At 41.2% G+C, this 22,988-nt stretch overlaps 1 protein-coding gene across 5 annotated transcripts in view; it reads right to left on the bottom strand.

Moving 5' to 3' along the window:
* Positions 1-22,988, bottom strand: part of NOL4 (nucleolar protein 4) — a 428,227-nt gene that overhangs the window by 235,128 nt on the left and 170,111 nt on the right. For all 5 annotated transcript variants that reach the window (XM_075353310.1, XM_075353311.1, XM_075353313.1 and 2 more), the window contains exon 2: positions 21,354-21,503. In XM_075353310.1, coding sequence (XP_075209425.1) covers positions 21,354-21,503 — 150 coding nt within the window. The remainder of the gene's footprint in view (positions 1-21,353; positions 21,504-22,988) is intronic.

Genomic DNA, 22,988 nt, shown 5'->3' with positions numbered 1-22,988 from the left:
AAAAGTATTACAATTTATCTTGGCACAAGTGATTGATACATTTGACCTAACAAAGACAAGACGGTGTCTGCATTTTTATGTGAATTTTGTCGTGCAGTCTTCTCATAGCAAAGAGTTCACAGAAATAGATATCAGTAAATGTGATGAAATTAAATAGAGCAAGTAACTAAAAAGGATCTCTCAAGGCGGCATTCGCTTGGAGGGACCATATAGAGCAGCACAGAAATGGTTATATGTGCTTTCTCAATAATAGTCTGTATTATCAGTTTTGGAAGGTATCTATTGAATCCCACCAAACTGGAAGAAGCAGCTGAACACATCTTGTAAGTAGTTAGCAGGAACCTGTTAGGCTATGTGCGCACGTTGCGTAAATTCATGCAGTTACGCTGCGCTTTGCAGCGCAGCGTAACTGCATGCGTCCTGCGTCCCCTGCACAGTCTATGGAGATTGTGCAGGGGCCGTGCGCACGTGGCGTCTCAGAGCGCAGCGCTTCGGCTACTGCCGAAGCGCTGCGCAAAAAGAAGTGACATGTCACTTCTTTCCTGCGCTTTGCCGGCAGCTCCTGCTCTGTCTATGGCAGGAGCTGCAGGCAGAGCGCATGGAATCGGCGCTCACTACGGACATTTCTGCAGCGATCTAAAGCGCACATGTGCTCTTCAGATCGCTGCAGAAATTTCTGCAGTGAAGTACGCAACGTGCGCACATAGCCTGAGGTGCAATATGTACCCAGATCCCATGAGCAGTTCTGGGTGCATATTGCTAATCCCTGCCTAACGATCCCTGTATCTAGTAGCATAGATAAAGGGATCTTTAGAAAACGTATTTCTAAAGATCCCATATGGTATGCTAATGAGGCCAGCGACTAGTCGCAAGGGCATTACTTCCCTTGGCTAGTTGGCCCCCTTAGCATGTAAGCACGCCCCTGTGGACGTGCTAACATGCTAATGAATGCTCAGCGTCAGAGGATGGTTGCGCTCACCTCTCTGCTGCCATCGCATCTGACTCCTGGATTTCGGCTCAGTGAACATGATCCCGGACTTTTGAAAGTCTGAAAGTCCTGAACCTTGCGCACTGAGATAAAATCTAGGAGTCGGAGGCAATGGCAGCAGACAGGTGAGCGCGACCATCCTCTGACATCATTAGCATATCATAATGTATCTTTAGAAATACGTTTTCTAAAGATCCCTTTATCTATGCTACTATAGGCAGAGACAATTAGGCAGGGATTAGCAATATGCACCTAGAACTGCTTATGGCTCTGGGTGCATATTGTACCTGACAGATTCCCTTTAAAGGGAAACTTTCAGCAGGTTTTTAATATATAACCTGAAGACAGCATGCTGCAAGGGTTAAAACATATACTTCAGGGATGGCCGTCTTGTCAAGATCCGATTTGTTGTTTTCCTGAAATGTTTGTTTAAGCAGCAGGACTTATCATTGCTCAGACTACAATGTCACATGCAAGACAGATTAGCATGCCCCCTGCTGCCCCCAGTAATCTAAGTCAGGGTTCCCCAACTCCAGTCCTCAAGGCTCACCAACAGTGCATGTTTTCAGGATTTCCTTAGTATTGCACAGACCTGGACAGGTGATGATTCCAGCACGTGTGCAATGCTAAAGAAATCCTGAAAACATGCACTGTTGGTGGGCCTTGAGGACTGGAATTGGGGAACACTAATCTAAGTGATACGTCATTGGATTCAGGATCTTTTTGCCTACATTATTCTGCTCTCAGATGAGGTACCAAAAGCCTGCTGGATAATCAAACAGAGATAGTTTAACAGCTCACCAGAATCTTGAATTGGACGTTCAGGCTGGGTGCGGTGCACGGAGGTTTCCTGGGCCGTCTCCCAGTTGGTCAGGTGAATACTAAAGAGGTGTCCAGCGTCCACAACAAAAATGAGCATACAATTTATGTATTGTAATGGTTTAATAAATATCATCTTTTAACACAAGATCCTCCTATGGCACCTCGAACAATCACCTGACGTGAGGTAAGAGCACAACATAGGCTAATATAGCATGTCCTTAAAATAAGCCAAAGTACTAAAAACTGTTAAAGATGGACGGGCATTAGAGATCTGTAGTAAGTCTGTGACAGGGGTCTGCTCTTTCAGTCATTCATTTTTAAAAGTAGTCATTTTTTTCTCTTATTTTAATCCTGCAGCTTCTCTCAGTATTCCATTTATATACACTATACAATTCCAGATATCATATCCTTTAATTTAGAGCTAATTTTTACAAATTTTTACAATGGGGTGTTGCTCACATGGTAATTATGCAGAGCAGCCTAAATACACGCCCTAGAGAATCCCATAAGCCACACCTCATTGGTAAAGACCATAAATATATTGCTGAATAAAAAGGCCCCTGATCCGGCAGCCATGTGGTGGGTTTAAGGCTATATCCGCAGGTACGTCCGCAGGTTTCCCACAGCTGATCCCCAGTATCCACAGCTATCTATTGCTGCGGGATTCCAGCGAAATATCTGCAGTAAACCTGCGGACATTTGTGCAACTTACCTGCCTCTATCTCCATAGTGGAGAGGCAGGACATCCCCAGATATTTCTGCAGGAATAATTGAAATGCAGTTACGTGAGGCTGCGGGACATCCGCAGCATATTCCGCAGCCGCACATACCACAATATGGACACAGATACTCCCCATGTCTCATAGGATAACATGGGGAGTGTCTGTACTTGCTAAAACCTGCGGATTTATCTAGAATATCCAGATAAATCCACAGGTTTTCCGTGGCAAAATCCGTGGGTACATAGCCTAATAATACTTTAGTCTTTTTGACACAAAAATATAGAATATCACAGGATTTTGTTGCAAACATTATACCACCATATATCTGCTGTGCATGAAAGGAAAATTGAGACACTTGAGGGAATAAATATATATATATATATAGTATGTTATAGTGATTAGAGAATTGAAAGACACACTATTGTACATTGTAGTGTAATGGTCTTCTGCATTCTGTTCATAATTCTGCATGATAGATGAATATTACACAGCGCGCTAATAATTTATAATTATAGCACATAAAAACATCAGACTCCATTCAAAATAGAGGTTGGCTGCAGGCAGAAGAGGTTCATTATTTCACTGTGGACTGCAGGACTAAAACTGATTTCCAGAATAAGGGGCTCCAAATGCTAGTAAAACAGCAGTCCCATAGGTTTTTTGTTCCTGTACTGACCATTTACTGTGCATATACAGCAACTCTGTCCCTTACAATTAAAGGGTGATGAGTGGTAGTTCCACTACCAGCCTCTCAAATAGTGGTTGTCTCAGTGGTAGGACCTATGGTGGATAAGCAATTGGACATATACGGTAAGATACCGCAGTGGAACATAATATATATATATATATATATATATATATATATATATATATATATACTGTATATCACATCTGTACCTGGATCTGCTCCAGAGATATCTGCTTCAGTCGCCAGGTGCCGTCATATATAAAAACAGGTAGGTGGGGAGGCTGAACACATGGTATACTAATCACTGATGCAACATGTCCATGGTGGGTGGCTCAGCGTGGTACAAAAATGAGGAAAAAATCTCAGCACTTCTAATCCAAGGTAGATAATAGAAAGAAAACTTTAATCCAAAAACATTAAAATCAGAGGAATGCTGGTGATGTAAGAGATGATATAATATCACTGGACGGCATAAACACTGTCCGGCCAGGAATTAGTCCAGTTTAGTCCTAAGGTTCAATGCTCAGTCAGGCTTATGGGTGTGTGCAGTACCGTAGCACAGCAGATGTAATCAGCAATCAGCAGTGGCCAATAAGGCAATACCACACCCAACTTAAACTCCCAGCATACTGCTTCAGTAGCCACATATTGTGCTTGTAAGCTCCCTGACTCCAGTGTTTTATTTCTGCACTCTGATTCTTGATATAGACCCAGCTTGTACCATGACTTCTAGTGCTTGTATTTCCCCTCTGGTGACCTAGACCTACGCGACTGTTTTCTAACTAATTACTTGGTATCTCACCCTGACTATGCCTATGACTTTAACTTTTATTTCTTTCCTTTCTTGAGCCACTGTAGTTAATGACCCAGTTAGCCTTGACTTCTCTTGCCTCAAGGTTGCTTCTCCGGCCAGCAGCCATTTTGTGGAAGCAACCCAGGGCACTCCGATGTAAGGTCATATCCCTGTATAAGGGTTAAAGCGTTAAGTATGGCGTATACTCTTGGGTCCACTATACAGAGTGGCTGGCACCAAATCTGTGCACAGTTACTTGCTTTTTCTTTAGCTAACAGACTTAACAATACATAGAGTGAAGACAAAATAGGACTGGAATATACTAATACTCTAATAATGAATACAAAGAAATGTAGATGTTTCTTTAAAGGTAATAGTTTTGTACCATACATGTGAATTTATTTATACAAGTCCATTACTGTATCTAAGCATCACCTTAGTATTGAAGAAGACCCTGTAAGTGATCTACCAGAAATTCAAGAGGGAGCAGACTCTGAGACATGGGACACCTGTCATGTTTTAGGCTCTTTACGCCTATTGTTCTTGTATTGTTAATACCTCCTTATCCACAGCAGGTGTATTGTGGAGCCATCAGAAAACTGTCAGCCAATGAGGACAGCAAGGCACTGCGACATTTTTTATTGTCAGTCAATGTGTAACCTTCTCCTACACAGAGCTATTGTATCACACAAATAGTCCTGCTCCTGCTGCTGACAAACCGGAGTACAGGAGGTATCACGCTAATAGTCCGATTCCACTAATACATTTTTTATTTTTTTTTAAATTGAGCCCAAGAACAGAACCTCATATCGAACTGAAGATCGTATAACAAGAAATATGTTAAAGAATCTTGTCATAGTGGTAAAGTTTGGTGCTAAGAATTATATTAACAGTGAAAAAGCAGAGAAGAAGCACAGACAAAAAGGAGGAGACTGTACTGGAGAGAAATGAGGATGGAGGTTGAGCACAAAGGATATATAGTCTGGATTAAAGCAGTTTTTCGTTCTTTTCCTGTGTTCCGCTCTGTTAATACAGGCAGCGGTGTGGAGCAGGTAGGGAGGCTCACGTAATTTTCATCACAAGTCTACCATCTGCTCTATTCACTTCACTGCACTAGACTAGACCCAATGTGCAATGGGGAGAAGCGGTAGTCTGAAGTCATGGCTTCCTCTGTTACCATGGTAACAGATGTAATCACAGAAGCGGCAATTAGCTTCTGGCACAGCTAATTTAACTATTCGGGCCCTGACGTTTTATTCATCTTTACTTTTTCTCTGGAGAGCCACTATAAATATTCCGTAGGTGAGAACACCGAGTATTACACTTTTTGTGTAGGTGGTGTTCTATATGTGGGCACCACACTCCAATCGCCTGTATATAATCCATATAATGTTATACTGTATCCGAACAGGAACCTACCAAAGAACATATCTATTGCTATTATGGGTATGTACACAATGCGGCGCTCCCATGGCGTACTTTAACTCTTGGTAAGGTCATAGCTTTATCACAGAAATTGAATTTGGTGATTGAATTTAGCAGGTCTGGGCCCTGACCGCTGTTATAATGCTCCACCGCCTGATTCATAGCATGTAAGGACAATAAAATCATCAATACTGTGCGGCTGGATCAATAATCAGGTGTTATGGCAGAAGTGACGCATGTTGTGATTTGTGCTATTTCACTAAATGTCTATAAGGCATTTTTCTAGCCAAAAGGTTGCATTATTTGCCACATATAATTTTAACATAAAAGTATTTTTAGATGGAAGTTTCATTTTGCATTACCCAATGTAATTAGGCATTGTTATAAAATGATGATTTGTGAAATGCATTTAGCTAAAAAGGAATATAATTAGTATAATTCTAAATATACAGCACAGACGGCAGCAAAATCCTCCCTTCATAAAATCTGCTTTCTAGATATACAGGAGAAGTGGCTCCACTGTGAGCACCAAGTAACTGGACAAGGGCTATGACCTAATAATCTATAATCTAAGCCGACACATTTTGAAGACTGTTATCAATCTGAAAAATATTATTGTAGTAAAGTCATGAATGATATACTGTAATTATAGCTCTACATAGTCTTCTAAAGGCTAAATCTGTTACATTTATTAATATGGTAGATTTATTTAAAACAAACTGTTACTGAGGGAAAAAAATATCACAATCCCTTCTTAGGCTGATGTAGATGTAGATCAGATTTATATTTGTGAGGCAGCCAAAAATGTTATGTCTAATTTGCATTTTGGGTCTTGCCCCTGCTGTTTCACCTAACTGCACATTCTCACCCAGTAGGTGGTCTGTGACAGGTGTGATGTAAAACCTGATCCATGTGTCGCCACTGCCTCTTACTCACCCAATCCACAGCGTACAGTATCACAGACACACAAAATCACCATATTATGCAGAATAGCTACTAGAAAATATATATGCTACACTATATTCACACACAGAATTTATATATGTATATATATATATATATATATTTTGTGACAAGCAAAAGGGTAAAAATGTTTTGAACTTTTGACTTTCAGATGCCATATCTCACCATCCACTACAACTTTGAACATGGCACTACCTTCATTTTATAGACAATTATCTTGGCTATATCCTACATAACTTTGGCTTGCAGCTATTTAGCATAAAATTAGTTATGCAGATTCTTGTCATGTCACTGCAATGTTACTGTTTTGCTGCTAAAAAAATCTACATTTTTGTTATTTTGTTTGTATTTTGTAAATCCACCATTGGCTTTCCACACTGCCCAAATCCTTCTGGGCATACTCTCGATCAGATTCAAGCATGTCTTGACCAAAATCTAATCCCAGGACTCTTTTTCACATCCCCAATGTTGGTGCATACTGGTCGGCTCACTTGAGTATGTATAAAGCGTTTTCTTCAACTCTGTCCACAAGTGTTCAATTGGGTTGAGGTTTGGGGACTGTGGAGGCCAATCCTGCATTTACTTCATAGCGATTGAACCATTTATTCGACCATCTAAATGTATGCTTCTGGTCGTTGTCCTGAGGAAAACTAAGTTGTCTTTTTCAAACCCATAGTACTGGAGTGTACAAAGTAACGTCTCTTGTAGGATACTCACATGTAGCTCAACACTGAGACCACCATTGACCATCCATATACTCAGCTTCCTCCACCAAGCTTGACAGTTCCTTCAATTTCTCAATCCATTCGCCCCTTTTTTCCTTGTTTCTTCCAGAACCATTTGCACCCATCACAGCCTAGTCTATTGACTTTCGTCTCATCACTACTTATCACCTGTTTCCAATCTTCTAGTGTCCACGTCTCGTACTTCTTTTCAAATTCAAACTGCCACTTCTTATGATGATAGTGAAGCTGAAACTTCTTTACCTTTTTTCGGACCACCATTCCAGATTTGTTTAAGGTGCATCGCATGGTGCTTGCATGGATGTCTGTGATCCCACTATTATGAAGCATACGAGCCCCCTCCACTGCTCTGTTTGTCACACCAGAACTGATAGACCATGTGATGAGCCAAACTGTTGACTCCAATATTTTGCTTGGACGTCCACCTCTTGGTTTTTGAATATATGGACTGACTTCATTTCATATTCTTCCGACTGTCATGGCACTCACATGACGCAGTTTGGCAGTTTTCTTGGCCCAGAGACCGCTATTAATGACCTGGATGATGCTGTTTCTCTTTTCTTGGGAAATCTTCTTCATGGCTGCTACTCAAATTGAACCCGCCACCTTTTGTTTGGGAATCAACCAAATAAAACACTGAGCTATTAGAGAATGTGAGAGCAGTTTGTCATTTGTGGTATTCTCGTAAAAAGAAAAAAAAAATTCAAACATCAAAACCAAAACAGTAATAATTCAGTGTCATGGAATGAATTTGAATAACTAATCATATGCTAAATAGTTGCAAGTCAAATTTATGTATGAGATAGTCAAGATGTTTGTCTGTAAAATGAAGTTAGTCTCATGGTCAAAGATGTAGTTAATGGTGAGATATGGACCCTGAAAGTCAAAAGTAAAGAAAAAGAGATTGCAAAGAAAGGCTCACACCTTGAGCTGAAATATCGAGTACCTTTGGTATTGAATATTGAATACACAGCTCACATTTGAAGTAAATATTTGGTGTGCACTCTAAATAAATCAACACAGCCATTAATGTCTAAACTGCTGGCAAAAAAGTGAGTACACCCATAAATGAAAATGGTCAAATTGTGCCCACCAAAGTGTCAATATTTTTTGTACACACCATTATTTTCAAGCACTGCCTTAAGTCTCTGGGAGTTCACTAGAGCTTCATAGGAGCCGCTGGATCCTCTTTCACTCCTCCATGATGACATCACGGAGCTGGTGGATGTTAAAAGACATTGGGCTCTTCCATCTTCCATGTGAAGATGCTCCAGAGATGCCCAATAGTATTTAGGTTTGGAGACATGCTTGGCTAGCTCAGAAACTTTACCCTGAGATTCTTTAGCAAGGAAGTGGTGGTCTTGGAGGTGTGTTTGGGATAATTATCATGTTGGAATTCAAAGAGATTGGATCATGCTCTGTTTAAGTATGTCACAGGACATATTGGCATTCATGGTCCCCTCAATGAACTGTAGCTCCCCACAGCCAGCAGCACTCATGCAGCCCCAAACCATGACACCCGCACTACCATGCTTGACTGTAAGCAAAACACATTTGTCTTTGTACTCCTCACCTGGCTGTCACCACAGGCATTTTATAACCTCTGAACCAAACAAATGTATCTTTGTCTCATCATAGCACAAGACATGGTTCCAGTATTCAATGTCCTTAGTCTGCTTATCTTTAGCAAAATGTATGCGGGCTTTCTTGTGCATGATCTTTAAAAGAGGCTTCCTTCTGGGATGACAGCCATGCAGACCAATTTGATACAGTGTTCTGCATATAGTCTGAGCACTAACAAGCTGACCCCTCACCCCTTTAACATTTTCAGCAGTGCTGGCAGCACCCAAACGTCTATCTTGAAAAGATAATCTCTGGATATATTGCTGAGCACGTGCACTCAACTTCTTTGGTCAACCATGACAAGGTCTGTTCTGAGTGGAACCTGTCTTGTTAAACTGCTGTATGGTTTTGACCACTCTGCTGCAGCTCAGTTTCAGGGTGTTGGCAATCTTCTTCATGTAGAATAAAAATTATTTTGGATCGTCAGAGATTTTTTTGCCATGCGGTGCCACGTTAAACTTCCAGTGACAAGTATGAGAGATTGTATGAGCCTAAGACCTTGTAACACTAACACATCACATGACACCGGGGAAGGAAAATGGCTAATTTGGCACAATTTCGCCATTTTCACTTAGGGGTGAACTCACTTTTGTTGCATGATGTTTGACCATTAAAGGCTGTGTGTTGAAATATTTAGAGGGCACAACAAATTTACACTGCTATACAAGCTGTACACTGACTACTTTACATTGTATCAAAATGTCATATCTTCAGTATTTTCCATGACAAGATATAAACATTTTTTCAAAAATATGAGGGGTGTATTCACTTTCATGATATAGTGTATATATAAATGAGAAATGACACAGGGAAACAATATTGAACACATGAAGAAAGTGAGGTGCAAAAAGTCATATAAAGTAATGACACCAGATGAAACTTATCACTAATTAGAAAGCAATCCTGCCACATAGTGAAAAATTAATGGCAGCTGGTTCAACTGATAGTCTATAAAAAGCTGTCTCATTATTAAGATGCCACACAAGAAAAGTCTCATGATGGGTAAAACCAATAAGCTGTCTAAAGCCTTGTCAGCCTTATTTTTCCAAAACATTCTGATGGCATGGTTACAGAAGAATTTGGAAGCTACTGAAGGTTTCAGTGAGCACTGTTGGGGCCATAATTCAGATGTGGAAAGAACATAGTTTCATCATAACCCATCCATGGATCAGGTGCTCCCCACAAGATTTCAAACAGAGGAGTGAAAGGAATTATCAGAAAAGTTGTCAAAGAGCCAAGAACTATCTGTGGAGAGCTACAAAAAGACCTGGAATCAGCAGATACATTTGTTTCAAAGAAAACAATAGGTAATGCACTCAACCTTCATGGCCTGTATGCACGCCCACCGCGCAAGACTCAACTGCTAAAGAAAAAGCATGTTCAAGCGCAGTTAAAGTTTGCTCAACAATATTTAGACAAGTCTAGTCTAAGAGGAGACTTGGAAGAAGGTCATGTGGTCAGTTGAGATCAAAATAGAAGTTTTTGGTATCAACTCCACTCACTGTGTTTGGAGGAAGAACAAGGATGAGTACAAACTCAAGAACACCGTTCTAACCGTAAAGTATGTGGGCGGAAACATCATACTTTGATTCCTGCAAAGGGGACAGGACGAATGGCATCGTATTGAAGGTAGGATGGATGGGCTCATGTATTGCAAGCTTTTGGCCAACAACCTCCTACCCTCGGTAAGAGCATTGAAGATGAGCTGAGGCTAGGTCTTCCAGCATGACAAAGACCCGAAACACACAGCCAGGGCAACTAAGAAGTGGCTCCGTAAGACGCATTTTAAGTTCCTGGAGTGTCCTTGCCAGTCACCAGATCTGAACCCACTAGAAAATCTTTGGAGGGAGCTGAGACTCAATATTGCCCAGCTACAGCCCCGAAAACTGAAAGATCTGGAGAATATCTGTATGGTGGAGTGGGCCAAAATCCACGCTGCAGTGTGTGAAAACTTGGTCCAGAACTACATGAAACTTCTGACCTCTGTAATTGCAAACAATTGTACCACATATTAAGTTCTGTTTTTCTATTTCTCTATTGTAACAAATACTTATATCAAGCAATAAAATGCAAATTAATTATTTAAAAATGTATATATACTGTATATATATACAATACTATGTAAACATTTTAGGTAGGTGTGGGAAAAAATGGTGTAAAGTGAGAACGTTTACAAAAATAGATGAGTTAGGTTTTTTCTAAGCAATTAACAAAATGCAAAGTGAATGCTCGAAAAAAAACCTACACCCGCCTAAATCTTTTGCATGGCTTCATGCATGGTTAATGGTGTGTTTGCCATCTATCTATGAGTACTAGGATTATCTCTAGGGATCCTGAACAGAATATACTGCCAATTACTTATCTACTACACTACATTTGGCATGATCTACAAAAAGCATGAATTCTTTTAGTCACTAAGAATCACTTGTTAATCTAACCCATAATAATTTGCATAATGAAATACTGTATAACAACAACAACAACATAGAAAAGAATAGATATTTAATATTTTAATGTAATGCTTTTGTAGACAGTGACAATTAAGCTTTCTTATTTTTTACTGATTTATTTTATTGTTCTTATCCACCATTATTTCCAATCTTGCATATAAGATACCTATTGTAATTATGGTTGCAAATTTCTAAAGTTTGATTCCAAATGTGGCCAGAAATGACATTCAATATGGGGCTCCACAACCATTGTGTCAATACTGTATCCCATAAGTTCAAAAAGAAAATACTATTGAAAGATCCAGGGAAACCCATTTTGTGTTATACCTATTGCAAGCCTGAATGGGTGACGTATGACTGGTATTCTCTGCTTGGTGCTCTATGAATCCTTGTGTCAAGCCCCATCCTTTCCTACGATATTGTCTATACTTTTTCTTTAAAGAGTTCTCAATTAAAGAGTGTACCCATTTAAGACACTTAAGTAATAACCACAGAATATACTGCACAAAGAAAATAGGAGACCCTCATTTGTCCATTAGGTGGGAGTTATAAATGTAAAATCCACTCCTAACAAACATTTATGCCATTAATGTCTCAAAATGGATTAACCTTTATGTATTATCATGACCCTATTGTCGAGCTTTCTTCACAAAGCTCAGGGTCTAGAATTTAGCTTTGGATTATTTATTTTATTTATTTCTCAAAAGACCTACCCTTATCAGATCGTTTGGACTTGGTTAAAGTAGAATATATCATGTGCTCAGGCAACCTTCAAAATAGATCAAGCAGCAAAATACACTACTCACAAAAAGTTAGGGATATTTGGCTTTAGGGTGAAATTTATGGAAATGTAAAAGTTCACACAACAATGATAATTTATCATGAACGTAGGGCATTTTAGTAACAGGCAATGGTGCTTTTCACATCTAAAACAATTTATTAAAACAAAAGCTAACAACAGTGGTGGGTATACCACCCCAAAAGATGGAAATGTCTCAATAACTTGTCAGGTGGCCTTGACCATCAAGTAGAACTTGATAATGATGTTTCCTGCTATTCACAAGTTGAGTTATTGTCTGCTGAGGCATGGATCTCATTCTTCTTAAATAGCAGCCCTCAGGTCATTGAGGTTCTGGGGTACAGAGTTACAAGCCTCTACAAGGCGACTCAGTTTTCTGTGGGATTCAGGACTAAAAAAAATGGAGGCCACTCCATTTGAGGTACCCAGTCTCTAGCAGTCATTCCCTAATAATGCAACCTTGATAAACTGGAGCATCGTCATCCATGAAGATGAAATTAGGCCTGCGCTGTTCATGCAGAGGCACAATGACTGGATTAATTATGTTATTCCAGTAGTAGGGACTTGTCACTGTACCATTTACAAAGTGTAGGGCAGTTCTATATTAACTAGACACACATGCCCATACTAACACCACCAACAAGGGCTTATCTGGTGACAAAAGTGTCTGACGTATAGCACTCTCCTTGACATCGCCAACATCATTGGCGGAAATCACTTCTGCTCCGTATGAATTGACTTTCAACAGTGAACAGCACTGAGGCCTACTGGTTCCTCGTCCAACCTAGATAGTCCTTGACCCATGCAAGAAGATGACGCCTGTCCATAGTGGTGTAGTCAGGGACCCTTGCAAGTCGTTTCGCACACAGACTAATCTGATGTAAATGATTTTGAATGGTCTGACTTGACGCTTGGGTGCCTCTCACCTTCCTTAAATGTGTTTGGAATTGTGTGGCATTCATCATCCAGTTCCAAATGGCATTATTCACAACGAAACAGTCATTAGTGTGGGATGTGTCCACTTCTATACCTTTGTGTGACTTTTTCCATCTCTATGTATCTCTGTTGCAACTTAGTGATGACACTCTATGTCACTCTAAGCTCAGTGGCCACTTCCATTTGAGAACATCCTGCTTGAATCCTCGCAATGGCAAGCAACTGCTGATCGATTGTAAGGTCTCGTCTTGGTCTCATGATGTCAAAACGTGAACAGCATGATGAGGACGAATATTTAAATACCATTTCTAATTGAGCTCCGAAATTTATTGTGTGATTCATGGATCAAACACCTGGTGTTAATTTTGCCATTACGCTCCTCGATAGAGAACAGTAAGCTGGGAAAAAGTACTGAAACATTGAACAGCTGGACATGTGCACTCAAAGGTTTTGAGAAGATCACTTACGTTTACCTGAAAAGATTAGAGGAGCTTCCTGAAATTTCACCTGAAAGCCAAATATCTCTAACTTTTTGTGCGTAATGTACGGTATATAAAAGAAATTTGTTATTACTCTGTAAACTAAAATGGAGGGCATAAATTTGGATTTTGTTAATGGTGTGGACCAAACAGGGGATCCTATTTTCATTTTACTATGAGGCCCTTCCTCCATTATATATATTGTGTTAGGCCTTGTGCGCACACTGCGTTTTTAAACGCGGTTTTACCCGCGGTTTTGCTGCAGAAATTTCTTGAGAAATGTTTGTAACCTTTCTGCAGACATTTCCCAGCAAAACCTATGGGAAAAAAAAATAGTTGTGCGCACACTGCGTTTTTTTCTCAAGAACATTCTTTCTGCAGAATTTCTTGAGAAAATTTCTTGAGAAAATGTGCATGTCACTTCTTTTCCGCAGGTACCTGTGGTTTTTGCCATAGATAATGGTAAAAAACCGCAAGTACCAACCTGCGGAAAAATCGCAGCAAAACAGTGGCAATACCGTGGGTGCGTTATAACCGCGTTTTTTTGCCACGGGTGTGGTATTCTGCCACAGGGTGCGGATTTTTCTTAAGAAAAATCCATTTTCTAGTGCGCACATAGCCTTAGATTCAAAACAGTTACAAATTAACCCTTGACTTTTTTCCCCAAAAGATTATTTTTTTTTCTTTAAATGTACTCCTTCTACATGCCCCTCTCGATGATGGAATATCATTATCTAATTCACAAGCGCTAAAGCAGACATTCTCGCTCACCAGCCCATACAACGTGAGAAGAAGTAACAGGCTGGTATCACAGAAGCTCCACTGGTTCAGGTTAAATTTCAGTTTGTTAGTTGTTGTTACTGGCAGATGTCCAAACCAGTAATTATTTCCTTGGGGAGTTTTTACAAGAGTAGGGGTATACTGCAGACAGACAGCCTGCTATTGTAATGCAACACCTGTAAATAGCAAGCATTTAAATAGGTGCTGGTTTACAGCATTGGGAATAATGTGCTGGCACAACTGCCATGGTGAACGTACGTGTTATCCCGTGTTCAGGAGTAAAGAATAATGCGTGTACCCTGATATTCCTATAGGATACATCATGATGAGCTTTTCAGTCAGATCTGAACAGTATAAATCAGCTCACTTGAAAACTAAAGTAAAAATTCATTATGCTATCAGGCTGAATCATTTTCACACAATAGATAATTAAATTACAAGAAGATTAGAGATCAAATAATAGAAATCGGTAAACTACTATGTATTGTCTTGAGCTGCTGAAAAGAAACATTTCAGTTACAGCTCCTCAGAATCAGACGAATAAGAGTATACAAATGCAAAACACAATTTTAGCAATATACATCCACTACTGATATGTCCTTCTTTAACTTACTGTATGTCTAAACCCAAAGTATCCCAAAGTGTAAGGTGCGCAACGTTAAACAAACATGCCTCCGATAGATGCCATTCGTCAGTCATTCATTGGCCAGTTGTTAACCAAAGGCTGGTTTCACGTGAGGGTATTTCACTGTCCTTATATATAGATATACCACAATGCCAGGTTTGGTGGCAGGTCTCCTGATTATTATTATTACTATTATTTATTTATAGAGCACCATTAATTCCATGGTGCTGTACATGAGAAGGGGGTTACATACAGAATACATATACAAGTTACAGTAGACAGACTAGTACAGATGGAAGAGGGCCCTGCCCTTGCAGGATTACATTCTATAGGATTTTGGGGAGGAGACAGTAGGTGGGGTGTAGATTGGGCGGCAGCTCCGCACTGTGGTCGGGCGGCAGCTCCGCACGGTGGTCGGGCGGCAGCTCCGTACGGTTGTTTGGCGGCAGCTCTGCACGGTGGTCGGGCAGCAGCTCCGCACGGTGGTCGGGCGGCAGCTCCGTACGGTTGTTTGGCGGCAGCTCTGCACGGTGGTCGGGTGGCAGTTCCGCACGGTGGTGAAGCAGTGAGGTCATTGTAGATTATAGGCATTTCTGAACAGATGAGTTTTCAGGTTCCGTTTGAAGCTTGCAAGGGTAGCAGATAGTTTGACGTGTTAAGGCAGCGAGTTCCAGGAGACTGGGGATGCTCGGGAGAAGTCTTGGAGTCGGTTGCGTGAGGAGCGAATGAGAGAAGAGGAGAGAAGGAGATCTTGGGAGGACCCGAGGTGACGTGTTGGAGTGTGGTGGGAGATTAGTTCCGAGATATACGGAGGAGACAGATTATGCACAGCTTTGTAGGTCAGTGTTAGTAGTTTGAATTGGATACGGTGGAAGACGGGGTGGTATTGAGGAGAGAGATGGATCAGTCGGGCAGTAGAGTTAAGGATGGACTGGAGAGGGGCGAGCGTGTTAGCAGGGAGGCCACAGAGGAGGATGTTACAGTAATCGAGGCGGGAGATTATGAGGGCATGCACTAGCATTTTTGTAGATTGCGAATTGAGGAAAGGACGGATTCTGGAAATATTTTTGAGTTGAAGATGGCAGGAGGTGGTGTGGGATTGGATGTGTGGTATGTAGGACAAGGCAGGCTCAAAGGTCACTCCGAGGCAGTGAACTTTGGGTACTGGCGAGAGCATGGTGTTATTTATTGTAATAGATAGATCAGGTGGAGAGTGTAGGTGAGATGGAGGAAAGATGATTAGTTCAGTTTTGGCCATATTGAGCTTTAGGAAGCGAAAGGAGAAAAAAGGAGGATATAGCAGATAGACATTTTGGGATTCTGGACAGCAGAGATGTGACATCTGGGCCAAGGAGGTAGATCTGAGTGTCATCGGCATATAGGTGGTACTGGAAGCCATGGGACTTTATGAGTTGTCCCAGGCCAAATGTGTAGATAGGAAAAAAGTAAGGGTCCCAGGACAGAGCCTTGAGGGACGCCAACAGAGAGATGGCGGGATGAAGAGGTTGTGTGGGAGTGGGAGACACTAAAAGTGCATTTGGAAAGGTATGAAGAGATCCAAGAGAGGGCAAGATCTCTGACACCAAGGGAAGGGAGGATCTGTAATAGGAGGGAGTGGTTGACAGTATCGAAGGCTGAGGACAGGTCTAGAAGTAGGATTATGGAGAAGTGCTTGTTAGCTTTGGCAGTAAGTAACTCATTCGTGATTTTAGGCAGGGCAGTTTCGGTAGATTGATGAGGACGGAAGCCGGACTGTAGGTTGTCAAAGAGAGAGTTAGATGAGAGGTGGGAGGAAAGTTCAGCATGGACATGTTGTTCCAGGAGTTCTGAGGCGAACGGGAGTAGTGATATTGGGCGGTAGCTGTTAGTAGAGGTTGGGTCGAGGAAAGGTTTCTTTAGGATAGGTGTGATTGTTGCATGTTTAAAGGCAGAGGGGAAGGTACCAGTCATTAGAGATAGGTTGAAAAGATGGGTTAAGGCTGGAATAAGGATAGTAGTGAGGTTGGGGAGGAGGTGGGATGGGATGGGGTCAAGTGCACAGGTAGTGAGGTGCGCTTTTGAGAGAAGACGTGCAAGCTCTTCTTCGGCGATGGTGGGGAGGAAGTTTATGGGGGAGGGGCAGTGGTCAGTTATATGAAGGGGTTGTGGTGACTGAGCAGAGAAGACTTGCCTTATTTGGTCGATTTTTTCTTTGAAATAAGTGGCAAAATCTTCTGCAGAAATGGGGGAAGTTGGAGGGGGCAGTGGTGGGCGAAGGAGGGAGTTGAAAGTATTGAATAACTGTTTGGGGTTGTGTGTTAAAGAGGATATGAGGTTTCTGAAGTATTCCTGTTTAGCGGAGGTGAGGGCTGAACGAAATGTGTGAATTGCATTTTTGAATGTGGTGAAGTCTTCCTGGGAGTGCGTTTTTTTCCACTGCCGTTCTGCAGCCCTAGACACTTGCCGAAGTTTTTTAGTGAGGCTGATGAGAACTCAGAACCTCCCAACCCAAACTTATAACTTCATATTTACAGTGCCTTGCGAAAGTATTCGACCCCTTTGAATGGAGAGCGTTTGTGAACCATTCTAAAACCTGGACACGTTTATTTGTGAACCATTTCATTGTAGATTTTGCTTTATGATTTGGATCACTGTCTTGTTGGAAGACAAATCTATGTCCCAGTCTCAGGTCTTTTGCAGACTCCAACAGGTTTTCTTCAAAAATGGTCCTGTATTTGGCTCCATCATCGTCCCATCAATTTTAACCATCTTCCCTGTCCCTGCTGAAGAAAAGCAGGCCCAAACCATGATACTGCCACCACCATGTCTGACAATGGGGGTGGTGTGTTCAGGGTGATGAGCTGTGTTGCTTTTACTACAAACATATCGTTTGGCATTGTGCCCAAAAAGTTCGATTTTCGTTTCATCTGACCAGAGCACCTTCTTCCACATGTTTGGTGTGTCTCCCAGGTGGCTTGTGGCAAACTTTAAACAACACTTTTTATCGATATCTTTGAGAAATGGCACCCTTCTTGCCACTCTTCCATAAAGGCCAGATTTGTGCAGTGTACGACTGATTGTTGTTCTACGGACAGACTCTCCCACCTCAGCTGTAGATCTCTGCAGTTCATCCAGAGTGATCATGGGCCTCTTGGCTGCAACTCTGATCAGTCTTATCCTTGTTTGGGATAAAATTTTTGCGGGACGGCCGGGTCTTGGTAGATTTGCAGTGGTATGATACTCCTTCCATTTCAATATACTCACTTGCACAGTGCTAATTGGGATGTTTAAAGTTGCGGAAATCTTTTTGTAACCAAATCCGACTTTAAACTTCTCTACAACAGTATCACGGACCTGCTTGTTGTGTTCCTTGTTCTTCATGATGCTCTTTGTGCCTTAAACAGAACACTGAGACTATCACAGAGCAGGTGCATTTATACGGAGACTTGATTACACACAGGTGGATTATATTTATCATCATCAGTCATTTAGGACAACATTGGATCATTCAGAGATCCTCAATGAACTTCTGGAGTGATTTTGCTGCACTGAAAGTAAAGGGGACGAATAATATTGCTCATCCCAATTTGCAGTTTATTATTTTTTACAAAAGTTTTAAATACGCAATAATTTTCGTTCAACTTCACAATTGTGTCCCACTTTTTGCTGATTCTTCACCAAAAAATTAAATTTTTTTTATCTTTATGTATGAAGCATGAAATATGGGAAAAGGTTGAAAAATTCAAGGGGGCCAAATACTTTTGCCAGGCACCGTATCTGTGAGGCTGTAAATGCAGTTCAGGAGACCTCAGTTACTCCGGGCATTACAATCTGTATAAACATCATGAAATACACTTATATGAACCTGGCCATAGGCTCCAATGTTAAAAAACAGGCGTGAATTTATCACAACTGACATTTAATAATCTAATCTGGAACCAAAAGTCCACCAGAGGAATGTGCAACAAATTTATTAAGGGTGCAAGCCTCTTTATGAATTCTGCACATTTGGCATCAGAAAATGAAATCTACTACAGATATGAAAAATTTAAAACTTCTGCAGGAAGAATTTTTTATAGTATTTCAGTTACATAATGGTTCTTTAGAAAAAAAGTTTGACCAGGAAATAAGGTTAAAAACAAAAGGTAATCTTCTGCTTCGTAAAGCCAGAAATTTGAGATTTTAAATTCCTCATATATACTATATCTTCACATATACCGTATTTTTTGGATTATAATACAAACTTTTCCTCCCAAAAATTTGGGAGGAAAATGAGTGGTGCATCTTAAAATCCAAATGTAGCTTACCGGGGGGTGGTGGAGAGGTGTCCTTGGAGGTAGGGCAAATCTGTGCGGCTCTGTGCGGCGCAGCTCTGTACGGCTCTGTGCGGCTGGTGGTGCTGCTCTGTGCAGCTTTGTGTGGCAGGCAGCGGTGCTCTGTGCGGCTCACGGTGTGTGGCGCTGCTCAGTGCGGCGGGTGGCGAGGCTCTGTGCGGCGGGTGGCGAGGCTCTGTGCAGTGGGCGGCAAGGCACTGAAGATGTCGGCGGTAAGGGATTCAAATAACGCCACCCAGAGTCGGCGCGTGTGCAGATGGAGCTCTCGGCTCAAGCTCTCATTTGTGCCCCCCCCTCTGCACCGCCCACAGCATTGCTGTACTCCAGCACCGCCCCTGCCTCCTGTGACCCTGCTTCACCACTGCTGCCGCCCCACCTCCCCAGTAAGACACCACCGGATTATAAAACGGACCCCATTTTTTTTTTACCTTTTTTTATCTCTAAACTTGGGGTGCGTGTTATAATCTGATACAACCTATAAAATGAAAAATACGGTAGTTTTTTTTATTTTGCTGGATAGCTTTATAGATGCTCCTGATGGACACAATTCGTAAACCATTAAAAACAATCATCTCCCACAGGTTAGTTAAAAATTAGTACATTTCGGACATCTGGGGTTTTTATTTTGAAATAGCACAAGATTGTACCGAATCGATATCATGACAAATTATTTAAGTTAAAGAAGCACAAAACAAGTTATATATTTCTGTATGTATACAGTAGGTAAAAAAAATATCTTGGAATGGCTACAGGGACAGGGCTACAAATGTTATTTTTTTATTGCTATATTTTTCACACCCGATAATTAAAAGTGTTCTCGATAATTGTAAAAAGTTATGTCATTCCTTCTACTAGAGCCACTGATTCGAGCAATATCAGTTTTATATATTTACCCTACAGATGTACTGTATACAGATGATGATGTTTCGAGTCACAAAGCATGAGATTTACTATTGGTGATAAGTATAGACACTACATTAGAAAGTTAAAGTACTTTTTGTGATCATTTCAATAAACTAGACATCCCACTCCTAAGAACGTCTTTACATTTTAAATACCTTTCACATTAGACGGCCATGACTATAAATCAGGGTAAGCTAGGTCCAAATGCAGAATGGATGTTGATGTCTTCTAGTCCCAAAGGTGACGCTACAGTAGATACCAATTTGGGGAGCCCAAAAGGGCTGAATGACAGCATGCGTTTAGATAAACGTATATCCGTTAAAAACAAGGACTTTTTAAATTGGAGAAGGTGTGAAGAAGAGTTGGGTGATGCTCCCAGTCCAGTTCAAAATACAGAAATCTGAACAAAGCAGGTAAGAAATATAAGTGATCCATGCACATAAAACAATGGCGGTTGGGAGACAACTGTGATCAGACACTGCTGGCGGCAGCTTATCTATAGCAGGGCCAAAAGATAAGACCTTTTTAAATGTAACATGCTAAAGCCGCCATGCACAATCGATAGCTGTCCGCAGAACAATCAAATTTGCAGCATATCAATTCTTCCAGCGTTTTTGTTGTGTTTCTCACCCATTCATATAAATGGCAAAAACGCAAGTAAAAACACAGAACAAACTCCACGTGTAAACATACCCTAACTCTCCCGACTCCCCATAAGCAACAGTGCTTGACTAGGCTGACCACTCCGGTGTTCTCTGTTAGAAGGCCACTGCCAACTTGTGGAGAATAAAAGAATCAGCAGTCTAAAATAATACATGCCGGATCCTTGACTTCTGGAAGTCCTGCTTTTGCGATGGACCAATAACCACTGGTGGACACAGACAGAAAAGCTCCCCTGTGCAAGACTATATGGACCCTTTGCAGCCCAAGAGCTCATAAAAATGCAACATTTCACCTGGAGGCAGAAATAGGCCCTTTTACCTCTTGGGCACCTGTGCGACCACACAGGTTGCACCAATGGTATGTCGGCCCCTGTCCATATCATTAAAATGTTATAAGATCCTGCTGATTTTACATATCGGCAGCAAAATGCACTTTTCTGCCTTAATACCTTTTTTATTTTATGTTACATGTTGAAATATCACTCTATGTTTGTTTTATTGACTACCATAGTCAACCCATTCCCTGATATTATCTTACTTGTGGGCCCCGGATCTTTTATCAAGAAGATTGATGTGAATATCAATGTTAATGCCAATGCAACAATGAAAAACAAAATAAGGACCAAGACGTTGACTTACAGCTTTGTACGTCCTCTTCTGGCCTGCGTGCTTCCTGATCTGTTCTCCATTAGGGCCTGTTTCCACATGCATTGAATAAATAATATCAAAGAAATCTTCCACCACAGCCACTCTTCTCAAGGACAACTTTTCTTCGATGCCCACGCCATCCTAGGACAGAAAAAGAAATGTAGGGTCAGCAGGAGGAAGATGTATGGTTATAATAAAACCAACAGTACACGTCAGTGTAATCCAATGTTGTTGACTGAACAGAGAGTAGATAGGAAACCATTCATGTGTATATTATGCCTGCTTATCTGCAAGCTAGACTTATAGAATAGACAAAACTGCAGAGGAGCAAGAAAGAATGCAGATCTTTAGTGTTTGCTGATCTTTAAGGTATCTTTGTACGCTCTCTTTGATGTATGTCCCTATTCTATACACTATTCCATTACACGGAGCTAAAACCTGACAATAACTGCCAAATGTGTAAATGTCTGTACAACAATTTTACTGTGAAACGTAAAAATAATAAATCTGCTAATCTATCAATGCACAGAATAGATCATTATCAGCATCATTAGGTGATAAAGCAAATGTCAATGAATTTAGAGAATAGGGGATATGGCTTATATTGGGTAATGCTGTTATCAGACATCAAGTATATATACTGTAAAGGCCCCTTTACACACTGAGACTTTCTAGCGATCCCACCAGCGATCCCAACCTGGCCGGGATCGCTGGAAAGTCTCTGGTGAGCTGTCAAACAGGGAGACCTGGCCAACAACGCAGCAGCGATACGGACCTGCAGAACAACCTCACTGGTTGTTGGGGACATGTCAAAGCAGCTATTTGAAAGGGAAGTCGCTAACAAAGTCGTTGTAACGGTGTCAAACACAACGATGCTTGCTGCACAGCGGGAAACAAAGCACCAAAGAATGGTCCTGAGAGATGTGTAGTGATCAGCAACCTCACATTGGGGGCCAGGTCGCTGATGCGTTTCACACACTGCAATGTCGCTGGGGAGGTCGCTATTACGTCACAAAACCGGTGACGTTACAGCGATGTCGCTAGCGATGTTGCAGTGTGTAAAGGGGCCTTAAGGTATCATCATACTATGAAAGTATATTGTAGAGCTAGTAGAGCTATATGTAGGTTTTAAATAAAAAATTAAATCTCGACAGTCTACAGTTACAGATAAAGTAAACTACCAAATGTTTGGAAGAAACACTAGGCAACATCTCCCTTCACACAAAAAAAGAAGATATGAAAACTCACATAGGCAAGATGTAAAAAAATAAAGGTCATTTGAAAAAAAAAGCATTTAAAGGCCATGCGCTTCATGTAAACATGTTATCCTCTTTTTTTAGGAAATGTCTGTCTCTAAGCACAATTAGAGGTAAAAAGCAAACCTCCCTTAGTCCAGCTCTGTGTCTCCCTTGCTGCACCAGTCTCTGTTGTTGGCCTGCAGCGGTGACATCCCATTGACAGCACTGCAGCCAATCAATGAGCTCAGCTATTCGAGCTGTCTACATCATCAAATCTAATGCGCTCAATTATTGGCTGCAGTGCTGAAAAAGTGATGTGACTGGGGCAGTGGTGAAGACAGCGCTGGAGCTAGGGGAGGTAAGTAAAGAACAATTGTTTTTTTTACAC

Source organism: Anomaloglossus baeobatrachus, chromosome 6, assembly GCF_048569485.1.
Source record: "Anomaloglossus baeobatrachus isolate aAnoBae1 chromosome 6, aAnoBae1.hap1, whole genome shotgun sequence".
Taxonomy (NCBI): Eukaryota; Metazoa; Chordata; class Amphibia; order Anura; family Aromobatidae; genus Anomaloglossus; species Anomaloglossus baeobatrachus.
Note: the sequence above shows the minus strand (reverse complement) of the source record. Positions and strands in the feature narration are given on the sequence as shown.